Source organism: Ochotona curzoniae, unplaced genomic scaffold, assembly GCF_017591425.1.
Source record: "Ochotona curzoniae isolate NIBS_2020 unplaced genomic scaffold, NIBS_Ocur_1.0 contig_3520, whole genome shotgun sequence".
Lineage (NCBI taxonomy): Eukaryota > Metazoa > Chordata > Mammalia > Lagomorpha > Ochotonidae > Ochotona > Ochotona curzoniae.
In genome coordinates, this window is record NW_024465894.1 from 12,839,779 (window position 1) to 12,857,807 (window position 18,029).

The 18,029-nt window shown below is 51.6% G+C and overlaps 1 protein-coding gene across 5 annotated transcripts in view; it reads right to left on the reverse strand.

Moving 5' to 3' along the window:
- Window positions 1–18,029, reverse strand: part of DLGAP4 (DLG associated protein 4) — a 64,885-nt gene that overhangs the window by 26,402 nt on the left and 20,454 nt on the right. Inside the window, exon 1 of one of the 5 annotated variants that reach the window (XM_040981533.1) lies at window positions 10,716–10,940. The exons of the other annotated variants lie outside the window; for them this stretch is intronic. Coding sequence (XP_040837467.1) covers window positions 10,716–10,785 — 70 coding nt within the window. The 5' untranslated portion in view covers window positions 10,786–10,940. Of the gene's footprint in view, window positions 1–10,715; window positions 10,941–18,029 lie in introns of those variants that run through there. 5 annotated transcript variants of the gene reach the window in all.

The window sequence follows — 18,029 nt, forward strand, 5'->3', positions numbered from 1 at the left end:
AAAACAAGGCTGCATATCGATCGGTGGTGGAAATGTGATCTTCTGGAAGAGCAGCACTGCAGTGTATTCCACAGTCTTGGGAACAATGCATACCAACATTAGCTGCCGGCATAGGCAGAGCCCATATGGAAGAGGTGAGGCCTGTCATGGCCCCATTCCCAAGAGGCAGAAGGGACTGTTTTTGCTCCCTGCCTGGCAGGGCACTGTGGGAGCCCCAGCTTTCTGAGGACTGAACTGCTCCACTTGCCCTGGGCACATGAGGTACTTGTGATGTGGGTGAGCCGAGCCATTCCTTAGCTTCTAGGTAAAGGAGACAGCGACTTCTGCTAGGGAGACGTCTAGGACTTTACTAGAGGATGTGGGGGTTGACTAGGTCATTGAGTGACAAGGAACTGCAGGGCCTTCTGAGGAAGGGATCCTCTTGGGGGCGGGGATGGGGCAGGTCAGGCCAGGGCACACCTGAATGGCGTTATGCGTAGAGGGAGAACAGGGTGTGAGGCAAGGAGAGCCACAGGGGCCATCCCCTCCCGACAGGATCCTCAGGCTTCCTGGCACTGCCTGGATGATGGGAAGATGCACCATGTTTCTGCCTGCAGCATCCCTCATTGAGTCCTGTGGTCAGGCCAGCCTGATCATAGGGTTATCAGCCCCAGCAATCAGAGCAGTTCAGCAGGAAAAGCCAACACCACATTCAGAATGAAGAGGAACCCTCCCTCACTGCTGCCAACCTCACTCTCCCAGGAAGTGGACTCTGCGTGCTTGGGCATGCTTCAGTGTCCAGGGCATCCCATCCACTGAGAAAGCCCGTCTCCACACCTGCGACAAGCTGGGCTCTTGCCCTGCAGCTGGCTCCCTGCCACACATTTCAAATACAGGGAAGCTTTCAAAGCATGTTTGGATCACTTCTTCTAGACCTTTCCCAAAGCTCGCCATCCCGCACAGAACACCCCAGGGGGCTCCTCTTGGCCCATTCTGGGAAGTGCCCAGCCCACCTCTCCAGATTCAGCTCAAGGTGGTCCCTGCTGACCCCACTCTGGCCACTAGTCTCCAGCATCAGGCGGATATGTCATGTATGTTCTGTGGCAGAATCTTCGCCTGCAACCCCTCCTTTCTAAAAACTCCACCCCATCCCCAGCACACAACTCTGCTTGCTGTCCTTTCTCATCCCGACTTCAGATCTTGGCTAAGAGGGCTCCTCAGGGAAGGCCTTCCTGAACACCTTACATTTTGGGTGGGTGGGGGATGGTTTCAGTCAAGTGCTGATCACTTAGTTTTAGTCTGCTCACCAGAGGTTGAGGACCTTAAGTATAATTATTACGCCATCCCAGCACCAGGCCCAACACAGAGCTGTACTCATAAGTACTGAACGACAGTGAATGAAAGCTTACTTGGTAAATGGGTATCTGAAATTCAGGGAAGCAGAATAACTTATTGTGGCTCTGGCCAGAATCTGGATTTTGAACTCCCTTCAAATCAGCCCTCCCAAGGCCCCCACCCTGCCCCAGTAACACAACTTGGTAAGAGGTAGAGCTTGGAGCAGCCAGAAGGAAGGAAGAGTGGTTGTGGGAATAAGAGCTCAACAACCCCTGAGCACTCAGTGTTGGAAGCTGTTTGACAACTATTTCTGAAAGGCAGCAGAGAGAAACGAGGCCGTGCTCCAACACTCCAGGCAAGGTGCATCTGGAGCACAGACTTCAAAGAACCGAGACTGAGCGTGATGGGATAAGGCACCCCTGGGTCCAATATAGCACAGACCATCTCAGCGTTTGAGAGATGTGAACAAGCTTTTACTCGTGTGGACAGCAGTGTGGAACTCTGCGAGGCCAGGCTGCCAGGAACTCAACATTGGGGATCTCTGTACCCCATGTAGGGCCTGAGTCCTTCAACTCCCCTGGACTGGCCATGAATGGTACAAGTTCAAATGTCTGTAGGATATTTGACCTCTTTGGCCAACAGCTACCACTAGGAGTCCTGGGCCCAGCAGTGCCAGGGCTGATAAATGTGCCACAATCTGGATTTAATGTAATCAATAAAGTAAAATCTTCAGATGTTCAGATGGCATTAAGCCCCAGCTTAAGACCAGATAAGGTGGCCCGTGGCATACAAATCTGCAGATGCTACAGCCACTGCCCTCAGACCTCCTTGTCCCTCTGGGGCTCTGGCCCCTGCCCTGCTGCCCAGGAAGCCTGTCCACAAGTACTTTTCCTACAGAAGGCAGGAACCCCAGGGAACCTTGCAATGCAAGCAGCCAGGAGGCACATCTGGTAGTGTCTCAGTGCTGGCCAGGCAGACAAAATGTCTCTGGTCAGCAGGCTGCACCTGGTTTCAAATCTTGGCACTACGGGAAAGCTTCACAGCAAGCACAGGTGGTCACTGTTCTTTGTGAACCTGGAGTACTACCTAAGAGGGCATCTGGTGCTCCTTAGGAGAGCTCTTTATACTCTCATTGGAGAGCAGGGGCCTGGGAGACAGGGCGAGGGTGGGCCCACAGTTCAAGGTGGGCATCGCTCACTGACTGAGGGCTGGGCCTGAACTGGCCTAGCATATAGTGCTCTAATTGTATGAGCTCACAAATTCTCCCTAAACCTCTCACTGCCATTTCAGCAACAAGAAACATGGCAGCCCAGAGAAGTGACCAACTCAGGGTCACTCAGTCATAAGGGGCAAAGCCAGGGCGGGATCCCAGGCTTTGTGAGTAGAGCAGCACTTTAGCTGCTGCTTTACCCCAATTGTACCTAGGGCTCAGCTGTGACCATGGCTGGGCCAGCTCCCTAAGTCCCAGGATCCTCAGAGTCTGACTGCTTCCGCTGAGTGGCTCCAAAACACCGTGAGGACAGAATCCCAGTACAGGGTTCAAAAGGGGCAGGCTCTGGCTGCAAGCACGGCTTCCCACTGCTCTTTCCTACATGTATTCCTGTCCCTCACATGCATTTCCCAGCCACCCAAAAATTCTCCAGCTTGGCAAGGTCTCTCCTCTGCCTGAGAAGCAAGGGCTAGAGAGGCAGGGCCAGTTGTTACACATCTGTTCACAGAGTACTAGGATTAGAAAGAGAGAGCGCCTTTGAATTTCAAGGCTAGAGGGACCCCAGCAGATAGTCCGCGCCTTCACATACTATTATTAATGCCAAGTTCTGGGGACACCTAAGGGAACCTGGAAACACAGTGAGGGTCCTCACAATAGCCCCACATGCCTGTCTTCACCATTCAGAATTCCTACATTATTCTGAGACGCACTAGAAGCCAGGATGAGGAGCCTTTATTTATGCCAAGAGCCAGGTAGGTATTTACAGCATCCTTCATGGGTCACTCAAAATTGTTTTAAAAATCACTCTCCTGGCTAGGCATGGTAGCGAAGCAGCTAAAGTCCTCATCTTGCACGCCCTAGGATCCCACATGAGCGCCAGTTCTAATTCTGGCAGTCCCACTTTCCCATCCAGCTACCTGCTTGTGGCCTGGGACAGCAGCAGAGGATGGCCCAAAACCTTGGGACCCTGCACCCACGTGGGAGACCCGGAAGACGCTCCAGGCTCCTGGCTTCAGACTGGCTCGGCTCTGGCCGTTGTGGCTGCTTGGGGGAGTGAATCATCGGATGGAAGATCTTCCTGTCTCTCCTCCTCTCTGTATATCTGACTTTCCAATAAAAATAAATAAATCTCAAAAAATCAGTGTCCTGCAGACTTACTGAGTTTCAAGTCCCTCCTGAGGTTGCCTTGACAGGCTACAAAAATGATTTCACTGGCTGGCCAGATGTTCCCCACTCCTGTGCTAGATGAATTTAAGTCCTCACAGTTCACTCATGGTCAGGAAGGCCTGGCACCCTGGAGATTGAGTATCAGGCATTCAGGGAGGCACCCCCTTGTAGCTGATCGCTGCCTCCTCCAGACTCTGACCAAAACAAGTTTCCCAGTCACATTTCTACTACAACCACCACGCTCAGCAAGCTGGTTGTCAGGCCGTGGTCACCTCTCGCCTACTGTGCTGGAATTTATTATGAACATGATCTTATCTCACTTCAGAGACTCCTGACAGGGTCAGCTCTGTCAGTTTTCTCTGCTCGGATGTCCTAGCCCCTCTCCCGCAGCATCCAGGCTTTGAAGCCACACAAGCTGCTAAGCTGCAGGGATGATTGTTTTAGGTATCAAAGCTAAAACCAGTAGCTAGTGATGTTGAAGAATAGGAGAGAGATGACCAGAGTCCAGTTGGTTTGCCCAGGGGCTAAGGGATTAAGAAGGCAAGATACGGTTTTTCAAATACTGTTTGGCTTTTCCAATACTGGCTTTGGCAGGTGGGCCTTGTGGCTGCTTTTCCAAAACCCCAAGATCCCAGAAGCCCAGCCTGGGAAGTACTATCTGGAAAGAGCCTCCAAAAATCACTCTCACTTCTGGAAGGACGATGTCAAACCCTGGGGGAGGATCACAAAAGCCCAGCCTTTCACAGGCTGTCACGGGTCCTCACGCACACCTCCACTGCTGGCTTCATTCACCATTCTGAATGACCAAGCGGATCCCAGAATAGAAAGGCGCTGTTAACAGGCCCATTCACTGGGCCTGGAGTGACAGGTGGTGTATCAGGTGACAGACCCAAGTGCCAAGAACCCTGGGCAGCTTAGAGATGGGATGAAATTAACAGTGTAGGATTGAATGGGGAAAACCATTGAGTTCAGTTCAGGTCAGCAGAGGCAGTGCTGCCTGCCTCTGTGGCAGGCAGAGTCCTCCTCTTAGAACTTACAATCCTGCACTTGAAATCCTAGTAACAAGGACACCAGACAAGCAGCACATGTGGAAAAGCACTTTAGGGACTTACACTGACCAAAGTCACAGTCAAAAGTCTGCACCCACAGAGAAAAGGCCTGTGGCCAGGGCAGACTTCACTGTACCCTGGGCTGGCTCCAGGCAGGCAGGCTGACCAGCCCTTGTCCCCTAGGGTCTCATTCAAGTACAGAGATGACAGTGAAGTGCCTCTTCTGCTGACTGGGTGCCATGGCAGGCATGTGGCACTTCATGAGACTGATATAGCAACAGTGGATTAGCATGTCTGACACACATTTGTCACAAATGGGGCATGTCACACAGGGGCACCATAAGGCAGGTCCAGTCTAACACAAGGGATAGCTTGGACAGAATAACATGGCCAGCTTATAGACTGCCCGTGGATCATCTGTAAGGCTCTGTACCATACACACATGGTCCACACATACACTTAAGCCAAGAGAGAGAATAAAGGCGGGGTTGTTAAGGCCAAGAAAACTTTCCTTCATTTTAAAGAACTTTCTGAGAAACAGAACTGGCCCAAGATGGAAGAGGGACCCAGGAGGCAGCCAGCTGGCCACATACTGGCCTAAGAAGGATCATGAGAGGACTCAAGTCCCTATAGTACCCTTCAAGATTCTTCCCAACCTAGGATGCTCGTTCTTCTCTCTCGTATGTAACACATGGCTCTGGAAGCAACACCAAGTATCATCCTTGTGTGATGTGCACAGTTCTAACCTCCCTGCTCACCAGTAGTAAGAATACAGGCTCACTCCAGCAAGAGACACACACTCATTCCTGCAAAGCCAAGGAGCCAAGCCACTGTTTAAAGCTCAGCTCGCTGTCCGCCTCCAGCTGCTGGAATCATCATGCTCTCAGAGACCCCAACCCAGACAGCAGCTCAGAAGCACAGGAATGAAAACAAGCACTTTACCTGGACAATTTCTACCCCTCTAGGAGGCCCTGTGCCCTGATGTCTTTGCCAACACACACTCCCAGGCTTCAAGCTGTCCTGCCAGGCTCCTGACACTCACAAAGACACCTGTGACATCACCTGCCCCTTCCCCCACAGAACAGCCACTCATCTGCAGAAGGAAACCTTGCTAGGTCGGGGGATGGTGCTGGTCCCACCAGGCACGTTACATGGCTGATCACTGCTGTGTCCAAGTGTAAGGTTTGTAATCAGCCATGGGCAAGACAATCATATCAGAAATTTTTTTATAATACTATCAATCCTTTGGTCTTGATTCATCACCAAAATCTTGTGTGTCCCCTACTCTGATCTTCCTCCTTGTAGGCTCATCAATGCTAGGGCTTTGTAGGCAAAGTTTAATACTCAGTAAGACAAAAACAAAACTGTGTTTTACAATCCACTGACCAACCAAAAATTCCAAATAGCTGTAACTTGTGGAGTCATATTGACTGAATTTTAGCTCTTTTGTCAGTTTGGTTTTGATGTAAGACCTGGAATAACTAACATTACTTCTGAGTCACACTTTATGTATAAAAGAGCCCCGATTTCCTTACATTTAATCACATCTGAACAATATGCCAGGATTAATTTTATTGAAACACATACACACACACACTAAGAGATGGGGCGGGAGGGAAATCAAGAGATCTCCTAACCTCAGGTTCACTTCCCAAATGCCTTCAAGAGCTAGGGCTGGACCAGGCCAAACCCAGGAACTTGGAACTCAATCTGGGTTTCCCTAAGCACTTCAACGATAATGCACTGCCTGCTGAGGTGCCCATCAGCAGGAAGCTGGAACCAGAGTGGAGTTGGGATGGGAAAGCTGGTGTGGGTGCCCCTCTATGCTAGGACCTTTTTTTTTTTTTTCCAGTTAGGGCCAGCACTGAGGAATAGTGAATAAAGCTCACCACCTGCAGTGCTGTCAGCCCACACGAGTGCTGACTCAAGTCCTGATGGTTCCATTTCTGATCCAGCTTTTTATGTGCTGGAAGATGGCCAAAGTGCTTCAGTCCCTGCACCCACACAGGAGACCTAGAAGAAGCTCCGGGCTCCCAGATTCAGTCTGGGCCAGCTCTCGCTATGCAGCCATCTGAGAAGTGAACAAGCAGATGAAGAATTTCTCTCTAAATCTGCCTTTCAAATAGATAAATCTTTTTCCTTTTTTTTAAAGGCACAGTTATACAAAGAAAAGGAGAGAGAGAGAGATATCTTACATCTGCTGGTTCACTACCCAAGTAGGTGCAATATTTAGACTGGCTCAGTCCAAAGCTGGGAGCCAGAAGCTTCTTCCACATCATCCATGTGGGTACAGGGGCCCAAGGTTTTGGGCCATCCCTTACTGCATTCCCAGGCCATTAGCAGGCAGCTGGATTGGAAGTGAAGCAGCCAGGATTCAAACTGGTGCCCTTATGGGATGCTGGTACTGTAGGCAGAGGGTTAGCCTGATATACCACTACACTGGCCCTGATAAATACATCTTTAAAAAAAATTACTTGAAAGGTTGGATGAGAGGAGAGGGAGAGAAAAACAGAGATCTTCCATTCACATGTTAACTCCCCAAATGGTCACAACAGCTAGGGTTAGGTCAGTCTAAAGCCAGGAGCCTGGAACTCCACTTAGGTCTCCCACATGGGTAGCAGGGGCCCAAGTAGTTGGGCCATTTTCCATTATTTTTTCTGGTACATGAGCAGAGAGCATGATCATAAGCAGAAAATCCAGAACTTGAAAACGATGCTCACGTGGGGATGCCAGTGTTGCAGACAGCAACTCAGCCTACTCTGAAGCAACACCAGCCCTGGCTAGGACTCTTGAGGCTGCAGAGGGAAGGTCATTTGAGTGTCTGACATACATGTGTTGTGAAGTCCTATTCCATTTCCCAGAGGAAGAAGCTGAGGATCAGGGATACAGAGACTTGGCCAAACTCCTACAGCAAGTATGTAGCTCCCTGAAGACCCAGCCTTGGTCCTGTGACTGCACGGCTATCGCCATCCCATTACCCTGCCTCCTCCATGGGATGCTGAAGGCAGCTGCTTGCAGCCACCACGGGCTCTTCTGGACACCATCAGCCCCTGTCACCACCCTCCTGGGCCACAGCCATGTGCAAGGCCGGCTGTGTAATAACATGGACAATTCGTCAGCACTGGAAGAATTAATTCTTTAGAGACATTTCCAAGGCTACAGAGAGGAAGTAGGAGGGTGGGTCAGGGGGTCAGTGTTGAAGGAGACAGATGTTCAGTCTGGGAATAGGCAGACACAGTGGCGGCTGCAGAATAGGACTACACCCAGTGTCTCCAACTGTCCACTGAAAAGCGGACAGGATAGCACACTTTTTCTTTATGTTATGTGGAGGTTATTATAATTTAAAAAATGTGTGCTGGTCAATAGTGTACTGAGGAATTCCCTACAGTGAACCTAGTGGTTATCCAATTACTCTGATGTTTTTCTCATTTCCATATCCAAACCTCACAAAATTGTTAAAACTATTTCTGAAGTGTGTTAAATGTATATGTGAGCAGTGGCTGACTTTATCTGTTTGTAATCTCTCTTCTGAAATTCAGGAGAAAGAGAATCCAAACAGGAAACCAAGCCTGGAGGTATGCAAGGGCACAGAATTGGGAAATTTGAGAGGAGAATTGTGTGGGAATAGGGGAAAAAAATAGAACCATCTATAAACAAGATATGGAACATGATATAGAAAAAGTAGGAAAAAAGGGCATTTTGGTTCCATTGCCCTAACACAATTAATATTACATCACGCAATACTAGAACTGCTTAACTGTTATCATTTTGATTGGATAATTTTGCTAAAAAGCAGATTCTAAGATTCTTGGCCTTCCTAGTCAGAGGCAGTGTGGTGAAACAGAAATGCCATCAAATGCTGCCTGTGCTGTGATTTCAAACAAACAGTTCACCTGTCCGTTGGATCACACCTCTGAAAACGGCAGTAATAGTTGCTCCTGTCTCCCTCAGCAACGAGACACCAAGACGCCGTGCGTGAAAGGAAAACTAGCTATCAACAGGGCATGCTGCCGTTTCTTGGTGCTGATTAGCATGGTGACCAGCAGTGTTGGCAAGTTCTCATGTTAATTTTAAAACAAAATCAGCTGTAGTCTCTCATTATCACAACCCCTGGCACAGCAATAACATCCCTGGTTCCTACAGCTGGGCAGAGCTCCTGGCCTCAGAGCTAAGCAGGGACACTGAGGGCCCCACCTGATCTTGGCTGCAGATGTCACCTGTCCCTCCACATGCCAAACTCTCCCATCTCCTTCCACTTCAGCATCTTGACACCTGCTGTCCCAGTTGGCCCTGGACTGTGACCTTCCTGTCCACACTCCAGGGATCCCTCTTAGCACCTCTTTGTCTCCTTCAGGGCTCTTTGCACAGACAGATGGTATCTGGTTTATCTAATATCTGCTTGTTGGGACTCCAGGCTGGATGGGAGTCAATATTCTCTGCTCTCCATCCTCCCCCACCCCCACCCCAGACTCTGGAGTGGAGAAGGGCTGACAGGAAAGAGTGGAGGTCCAGAACCTTAGACTCCCCTCACCGCCCCGCCTCTGCTCCAGGCACTGAGGCACACACCCCCTGTGAAGTAGCTCAGACACCGGCTTTATCTGAAGCTGTCAGAAAGCTGTGCTAAACCCGCCTGCTTCCTCCCCTATTGCTGACTGCATGGAGCAAACACCCCGACTACTACCACACCCCTTTGCAGCCACGTCATGAAGCGTGGGTAGCTTCTTGGGCAGGCTACAACTATCAAGTCTATTCACAGGACACTCAGTAAAAGGCTCCTCACCACTACTCCCACAGAAAACAGCACAGACCCTGCCATCAATCCTCAGGTCCCCAGTAGCGCTCTGGTGCTCTGTGGTCAGCTGTCTCAGCATGCCAGTCTCTCTACTCTACAAATTCCACCTACCTGGGCCTACTCAGCTTGGGAGTTCCCTACATCCACCTCCTAGCCTGCCTTCATTCACTCCTTATGAGAGCGCTGCACTTGGCCAATGGCCATCATGTGACTAACCCACCTCCAGACAACTGACCCTGTCCCCCTGCATCGTTCCAAGCATGGGTTGTGGACAGTATCAGCTCCCCCCACTGGGTACTGATAATGGAGCCCTAGGGTATCTTGGTGCCTCCTCTGTACCGAGCACTGCACCCAGTGCTCCCCACACAGCTCCTCTGATCTCATGTTGAAACTCCCATCAGGTGATATCCCTGTCCTGCTGATGTATAAACCATGGCACCTTGTACAAGGTCTCACAGCTCCAGAGGGAAGCCCAGAACTGAACCCCACCTGCCAGTCTGACCCTAGAGCTATTCCCTTCACTGCAGGTTCCCAAGACCTCTGGGCTGCGAGCTGCTTGAGCGAGCCTGCCATCTTCCCCATTCCAAGGAGCCAGCATGGCTGGTGAGGCTAATGAATGCAGTCATTCAACGCACGGCTTCCCCATCACCCACTGTCTCAGCAGGTACCCTCAGGAATCTTGAAAGTGCGCAGGGGAGGGGAGTGGTACATGAAAACCCTATCTGCTGAAGCAGCAGAGCCCACACTGTATCTACACTGGCTGGTCTGAGAGCCTCCTCGGAAAAAAACAGAGTAGGCATCTGAGAGTGCAGCTAGTTAAGGAACAGCCAAGCTTTGAGAAACACAGGCCAACCAAAGTGGTGGTGGATATCTGACCAAAATCAAAAGTTGATCCCATGCAAAGCACAATTAGGAGGAACTCCCACTTGCCACAGGAGGAGGCTCTGACAGCCAAAGTACAGAGGAGTCTTGCCCGAGGCCACCCACAAATTCAGGGACATCAGAGAGGAGAAGCCACATTCCCTGCTCCACCATTTCCTGCCCATAGCCAGGAACTGGGGTCAACACAAGGGAAAAAGAATCAGGCTTTTGCGCCATTTGGATCCCCAGAGAAAACTGCCATGCTCAGGCCCTACGTGAGCAGAAGTTATGTCTCCCCAGGGAAGACAGAGCCGGCTCTTACCTTCATGGAGGGCGACCTGCTCTGTGGAAGCTGGACTCAGGCAGCCAGGACTTCTTTCCCAGGCCGGCATGGGTCTGGCCCCAGCTCAGCCCTGCCCAGGAAGAACAGGAGTGTAAAAGGCAATAGCTTCTCACCTGGGCCTGGGCTGGGACCACACCCGGGCGAAGCTGACTTCACCAGGGAACCCGTCCCACTGGCTGTTTCCCAGACAGCAGCGGCCGGGCCTCCTGGACGCCACTGCCTGTCTGAGGTCTGGCGTCTCTCCCCGAAGGGCCCCGCCCGGCCCTCACCGGGCCTCCTGAGCAAGGGAGGCCATGGGCAGGAAAGAAACTGGCTCCTCTCCGAGAGCGTCCCCAGCCTGGGCTGGGTCTGAAGCAGCTGCTTCCTGCTTTCACTTTGGTTTTTAACCCCAAACTGAAACTAAAGCCTGGGAGGGCCTGGGAAAGAGAGTGAGAGCGCAGGCCCGGAAGAGACGACTGCCTGGCTTCCCACATCCTGGTAAGTACCCAGGCTCACGGGATACCTGGGAGGTCAGCTTCACTGTGTAAAATGGGAAGAAGGAGCCAGGCTAGTGATTTTAAACAACATCTTAAACCTGAAAAGAATGACAAAACTTCCCCTTCCTCATCCTTGTCACCACTGGGGCTGAAAAGGAGCTGTAGAGCCAGCTGACCCACAGACTCCCCAGGCCACCCCAGGGGCAGCACTGCAGACACCCTGCTGGTCTCCTGGGCAACCTCTCCCATCTGCTGTCCAGGATCCTTTGTCCCAAAGGGTTCCTGGAGGCCTTGGCTACCTCGGGGATAGAAAGTTCAAAAAAGGGCTAAAGTCCTCACCTTGAGCGCCCCGGGATCCCATATGGGCACTGGTTCTAATCCCGGCAGCTCCACTTCCCATCCAGCTCCCTGCTTGTGGCCTGGGAAAGCAGTCGAGGACAGCCCCAAGGCCTTGGGAGCCTGCACCCACGTGGGATACCTGGAAGAGGCTCCTGGATCCTGGCTTTGGACCGGCATAGCATTGGCCATTGCACTCACTTGGGGAGTGAATCATCGGACGGAAGATCTTCCTCTCTGTCCTCCTCTCTGTATATCTGACTTTGTAACAAAAATAAACAAATCTTAAAAAAAAAAAAGTTCAAGAAAACCCTGGATATGATCCCAGCCCTGTCTCAGAGCAGCAGCCTCACAGTCTGATGGTAAGGAGCAGCATACCCTCTTTGTTCACCTCTGCCCCCATCCTGCTGTAGACAAATCTCACCCTCCACTCTGCCTCCTTTCTCCCAGCCCCCTCCCAGGGGCCCAGATGGGTCTGCAATCTCCACCCTCTCACTTCTATAATAAACATTAAAAAAGTCTAACTTAAAAAAAAAATGTCATGAACTGTGGTAATGCAACAAGGTGGTGGAATCCACCATGGGGGGGCGGTTTGGGGAGGAGTGAGGGGAATCCCAGTGCCTATAAAACTGTGTCACATAATGCAATGTAATCAATTAAAAAAAAATTTCAGCTAAGGGCTAACTAGACTGGAAGCAGTCCACCGAGGATGGGCTCAAACCTGCTGAGCAAGTGGAACCCTGGCTAAGACCACTGTCACCTGTCTTACCAAGCTTGCCACAGCCAGCTTACCAAATCTTCCCCATAGCTCAGTGACATGAGATGGCGGGACTGAGCCTCCCACCCACTTGGATGAGGAAACTGAGGTCCAGAGAAGGGCAGGGACACAGTGGTCAAGCCAGCCCTGGAACCCAGGAGCTCAGTAAATATTTGAGTGAGCTCACTTGTCCAGCTGTTGCCAAGCAGGTGTGCAGTGCACACCGGAGCGGCCTGTGCAGGATTCTGAGTGGGAGGGGGCAAGCCTCTCTCGGGAGCATTGGCACAAACAGGTTCCAAGGTACCAGGAACAGCATCCCCTCCCCCTCCCTTACTCCACCCTGCCTTCCCTCCAGTCCAGTTCTCTTTTTATTTGTCATTTCCTTCCAGCTGCACTTGACCCTGGAGAGCCACCTCCCTGGCTGAACTGATACTTGCCAATTTGTGTCCTTCTCCGGACCTGGCCTCATCTGATGAAGCATGGGTTAGAACAGTATGGGTCTTTTTTTTTTTTAACCCAGAAAATGAATTTGAATCCGAGCTGTTTTAAGAACGTACCTTGAAGAATAGAAAAGGTGGCGGCTGAAAACATCTGACAAAAACCCAAGTGCACAGACTCCTGGAGACAGTGATTTCCCTTGTAGCAACTGCTCCTGCAGCCCCACACGCCCACTGACGGGAAGTCACCACAGCGCTGTTTATGGTGACCACACTGGACAGCCCAACCGTCCTGTCCCTAGGCCGCCCTTAGACCACCCGCTCACCAGGAGGCATAGATCTGGTCACTGACAACACACAGGTGTGCATGAAAAAATAAACACAGCAGAGAAGAGCCCGATACAGGGGTGTGACAGATGTGGCTGCGCTCAAGCCCACTCACAGGTGATTTTCTATTGGGGACTTTTTTTAAGAGTTTGAAAAGCTTAACCACATAACATGGCTTTCCAATAAAAATTAATTTTTACCACATACACAAAACTCAAGCACAGGGTACGAAGATATAACAGTGTCCATGTGAGTGCTGGTTGCTCCACTTCTAAGCCAGTTTTCTGCTGATGTGTCTGGGAGAATGGCCAAGGCCTTGGGTCCCTGGAACTCACTGGGAGACATGGGTGGAGTTCCTGGCTCCCAGCTCTGGCATGGACCGGCCTCGGCCATCAGTCAACTGGGGAATGAAAGAATAGAAGGCCAATCTTTCTCTGTTGCTCTGCCTTTCAAATAAGAAAACATTTATTTATTTATTTATTAAAGATTTATTTATTTTTATTGGAAAGTCAGATATACAGAGAGGAGGAGAGACAGGAAGATCTTCCATTCAATGAATCACTCCCCAACTGGCCACAACAGCCAGTGCTGCGCCAATCCAAAGCCAGGAGCCAGGAACTTCTTCCCAGGTCTCCCATGTGGGTGCAGGGTCCCAAAGCTTTGGGCTGTCCTCGACTGCTTTCCCAGGCCACAGCAGGGAGCTGGATGGGAAGTGGAGCTGCCGGGATTAGAACCAGCACCCACATGGCATCCTGGTGTGTTCAAGGCAAGGACCTTAACCATTACGCTATCGCGCCGGGCCCAAATAAGAAAATTTTAAATAAAAAGTGCACACTGTACTGAGACGCCATCCCCTAGGGTTCAGGTACCAGGATTTAAGTTTGTCAGGGCAATGCGGCAGCTTCTGAGAGCAGAATGAGGTAGCTCTAGGGTTCTGAGGGGCTTGGGGAAGACCCTGAGGAAAAACCTTGCCTTATGGCATAGGAAAGATGGGGGAAGGCGTGGCTCCCTCAAGATGAGATCCTGGCAAGCCCCTGCCTCCCAGCTTTCGCTCCTACTCAGGAGATGGGAGGGAGCTGGGCCAGTCAGTGCTGGTTGCAGGGCTGCCATCCTAGGACCTGTTGTTAGTCATCTAATATTAAAGGAGGCACCAAGGGTCCTCAGCCCAGCACATGGCCACAAGGCTATACACCTGTGCAGATTGTAATCAAATATTTGGAGGCCTTAAAATCTCAGGCTGGCATCATAGGAGGAGCAGGCCTAGGGCAACTTGTTCCCCAGGGAGAGGAGCAGATGGCCTTCTGCTAGGATGCCCTTCCTTCCCTCCTTGTGAATAATTAACTCCTGGGGCAGGCACTTAGCCTGGTGGTTATGCATGGCACACTGGACTGCCCAGGTTCCAATCCAGCTTCCCTTGCCCCAGGCAGCCAACAGTGAGGGCTCAAGTGACTGGGTTCAAGCCACTCACACAGTCCAGCCTGGACTGAGTTCCCGGTTCCCAGCCTTGGCCTGGCCCAGCTCTGGCTACTGCAGGTACTTGGGGAGTAAACCAACAAACAGGGATTCTCTCAAATGAAAGTAGATAGCTTCAAGTTAAGTTATTACTGAAGATCTCTTTTGTCACTGTGAAATCCAATCTGGGGAGTTGTGTACCTGGCTTGCTTTACCGGGATGCTCTAGGTTGGAGGTGTAGGTCCCTTCAGTGCAGATCCAAGCCACAGGCTCAAGCCAAGGCGTTTGCTGTGGGATGAGCAAAGGGTTGGAATCCCAGGGTGGATCCTGCCTACATCATAATAGAGGGCAAAAAGTCAGTCTCCATCTGTTCTACACGTCAGTGACTCCCCAGAGCCGGCTCTGATTGGCACAAGCAACACTTAAATATGTGTTGAATAAATAGCAGCTCAGTGGGTGACCCCAGGCTGGCGTTTGCTATGAATGGACCACTGCTCCTCTTCTGGAGGCTGAAGACTCTAAAGGCCTCCTAGGGTCATACAGAGGACCTACGGAGATAATGTGGATCCAAGAGCTTTGCAAATCAAAACATGCTGAACAAAGAGGAAAGATCCAGAACCAACACTCTGAAAACAAAAAGAATGAACATACACAAGACTGGGCAAATTTACAATAAACCATCTGGCGTGTGGTAATCAAATGAATTAGTGAGACTGAAAGGGACAGAACAGCAGCACACCAGTTCATCATTTGACATCCAAATATTTCTCAGGCTGCCCCTGCTCCAAAGGAACACTGAACGTGCTCTTCAAACCTTTGCCTTGACTTTCATATGAAAACCTTGCTTCCAGGCACAGCATGACCTCTTCATACACCTGGGCTCAGCAGGAGGGGCCAAATCAGAATGGCACTGGATGCTAGGGGTGCTAATTGGAGAAAAGAAGAGCTAGAACAGGGAGGCTGTGGAAGCTGTGCTGGTCCTGTGGCATAGCTGCGGTTCAGGGGCATGTGTACTGCCTGACGCAGCCCACTGGCTGCTGTGGAGCCCTGGCCAAGTCATCAGTGTCTGGAGTGTGAACTGGGATTGACCACTGGTGTCTACCACAGTGGCCACTTGGTAAATATCCATTCGCTCCACCTTCTCTCTCCAATGAGCATCCCTTGCTGCAGCCTGGGCCTGGGCTCCATCGCCAGGCTCTCTTGTGTAATAAGCACCACACGACAAGTCCCTGCCTGCCTGCCTGTCGGTGACTAATGCCTCAGCTGGGCCAGGGAACAGTCTTTCTGGAGGGTCTGAGAATTCCAATGGGTCCAGTCATGGACACGCCCATTGCTGGACTGGACCCACACATGGCACAGCTCTGGCTTGGTCTTGCAGCCTGCTCAATGAAATGGTTGGGCTGAAGGCCCCTTGCTCCTCTGAGGCTCCCACCCTGAAGACACTCTAAGCTGGTATGCAAGTCTGACTTCCCCAGCGGACACTCCTGGTGGGCCTCGAATCAAACGGCAAGGAGGCTTGCCTTTCCGGGACTCCACCAGCAGGAGTTTCCTTGCTGAGAACAGAGCTGAATGATGGGAAAAGCCAGAGCTTCCAAACAGTTGGCCTTGGGTTTAAGCCACATTTTCCTTATCTGTAAAACAAGGAGGGTAAGTCCACCTGCCTCTGGCTTGAGGGCACCAGTAGAGCCCCTGGCGCTGAGCCTGGCATAAAACAGGTGCACTAAGAATGTGTTCAGACTGGCACCTGTGCCTCAAACCATAACCCAACATCCTCCCCCTCCCTAGGCCAATCAGGCCCAGGCCAGGCTCTCCTCTGGCAGCACCATCTGGCTCTTCCCACTGCCACAGTCCCCACCCAAACCTCACCCTCTTTCTCATCTGACAACTTGCAAGGCCTCCTCCCTGTCATCGTCATTTCATTCTTTACTCATTCCGTTTTGCCCAGTCTGATTCACCTTCTTGAACAAGTCCTCCACTTGTGCTAGCCCTGCACTAAAGCCTCTCATGGCTCCTCAATGCTGTCCCACGACCACCACCGGGCCCCTCACAGCCTGTCCAGCCCCCCCCCCCCCCAGATGCACCAGCCAATTACTCTCCGCTTCCCTAAACACAGCTCCCTTCCAGCCTGCCCCTCCCTTCCCCCCTCCCCCACCTCTGCCTTACAACAAACCGAAATGTCAGCCCCACCCTGCTGCCTCTGCAGCTCCAGCCCCTCAAAGGGCTCTTGTTTGCTCTGGCTCACACTCCCTTCTTCCTCCTCAGACAATGCTTTTCCTCAGCAGACACTTAATTACAGACTGTCACACACACAGTCTCTCAGAATTGTAGCCTTGTATCCCTAAGTTCCCAGGACAGAGGCTGTGTCTGCTCCTCCTCATCCCTCAGTGCTTTCCAAGCCCAGTCCAGTTCCGGGTCTGCCATGGACCACTTTGGGCCACTTCCCTTGTCCTTTTCCCACTAGGAAACCAGCTGCCTGCTGCACCAGACCTTGGCATGCCTGGTCTCTGCTGCTGACCCAGGCCAGTACTGGCCAGAAGCGTGGGAGTCTGGGTTGGGAGGCGAGGAGTGGACACAGTGCCCTGACTCCAGCCTGGCCCTGCGCTGCAGTCACGTGCTGCCACTTCACCCATGTCGGCTGGCTCTTGGCCCGCCCCGACACCAGGACACAAGAAATAGCCTGGAATCTAAGTGAACCTTGCTTTCCACAAACAGGTGATGAGCAACACAACCAAGTCCAGCACCAGCTGAGGGAGGAAGGAAGCCACAGCCAGGACTGAGACTCACTAAACTGCAGTCACACTCCACATTCAGTTCCACAGCTCCCACCGTGGCAGGGAAGGGTGGCCTGCTTCTGGAAATAGCCAATCCTGCTCAAAATGGAGTGGATGACTGTGATAACTGCTATCTTCTGAGTAGCCTTCACCACACACATTCTCATTCTCAGAGTAACCTATTGTGGTGGTGGTGGTGGTGAAGAATTCTGCCCCAGTTTGACAGGGGAGCAAACTGAGGCACAGTTACCCAACCCAAACCAAGGCCACACGACAGGGACATGTCAGGCCACTGTCCAGATACAGGAGATTTCCAGTCCAGCCTTCCACCAGGCTCTCAGCGTCAGGATGCTCCAAAGGCAGACACCCATCCCAAGACCTGTCCCACGAGACTCTGGAAATATAGCTCGTGAATCTGAACGTCATGAAGATGAGGAACCTGAACTTGACATGAGGAAACTGAGGCAGAATGGGGACACGACCTACAAGAGTCACCCTGTAAGTAGGTAGAGGTCATAGTATCTAGTACAGCATTTTGGAGGAAGCGGTATCTGGCAGGGTGGCCTTTCAGAGAAGAAGGGCACCAGAGGGAGAGACACAACACAAGCCAAGGCCAGGTCACATCTTTCCCGTGGGCAGGGCGGGGGCGGTCACTGACCTCTGCAGCCTTCCCCAGAAAGCGCAAGGACACATCTTAGCCCAGCTGAGCTTTGGCGACAGGTGCATGTGCAGCCTGT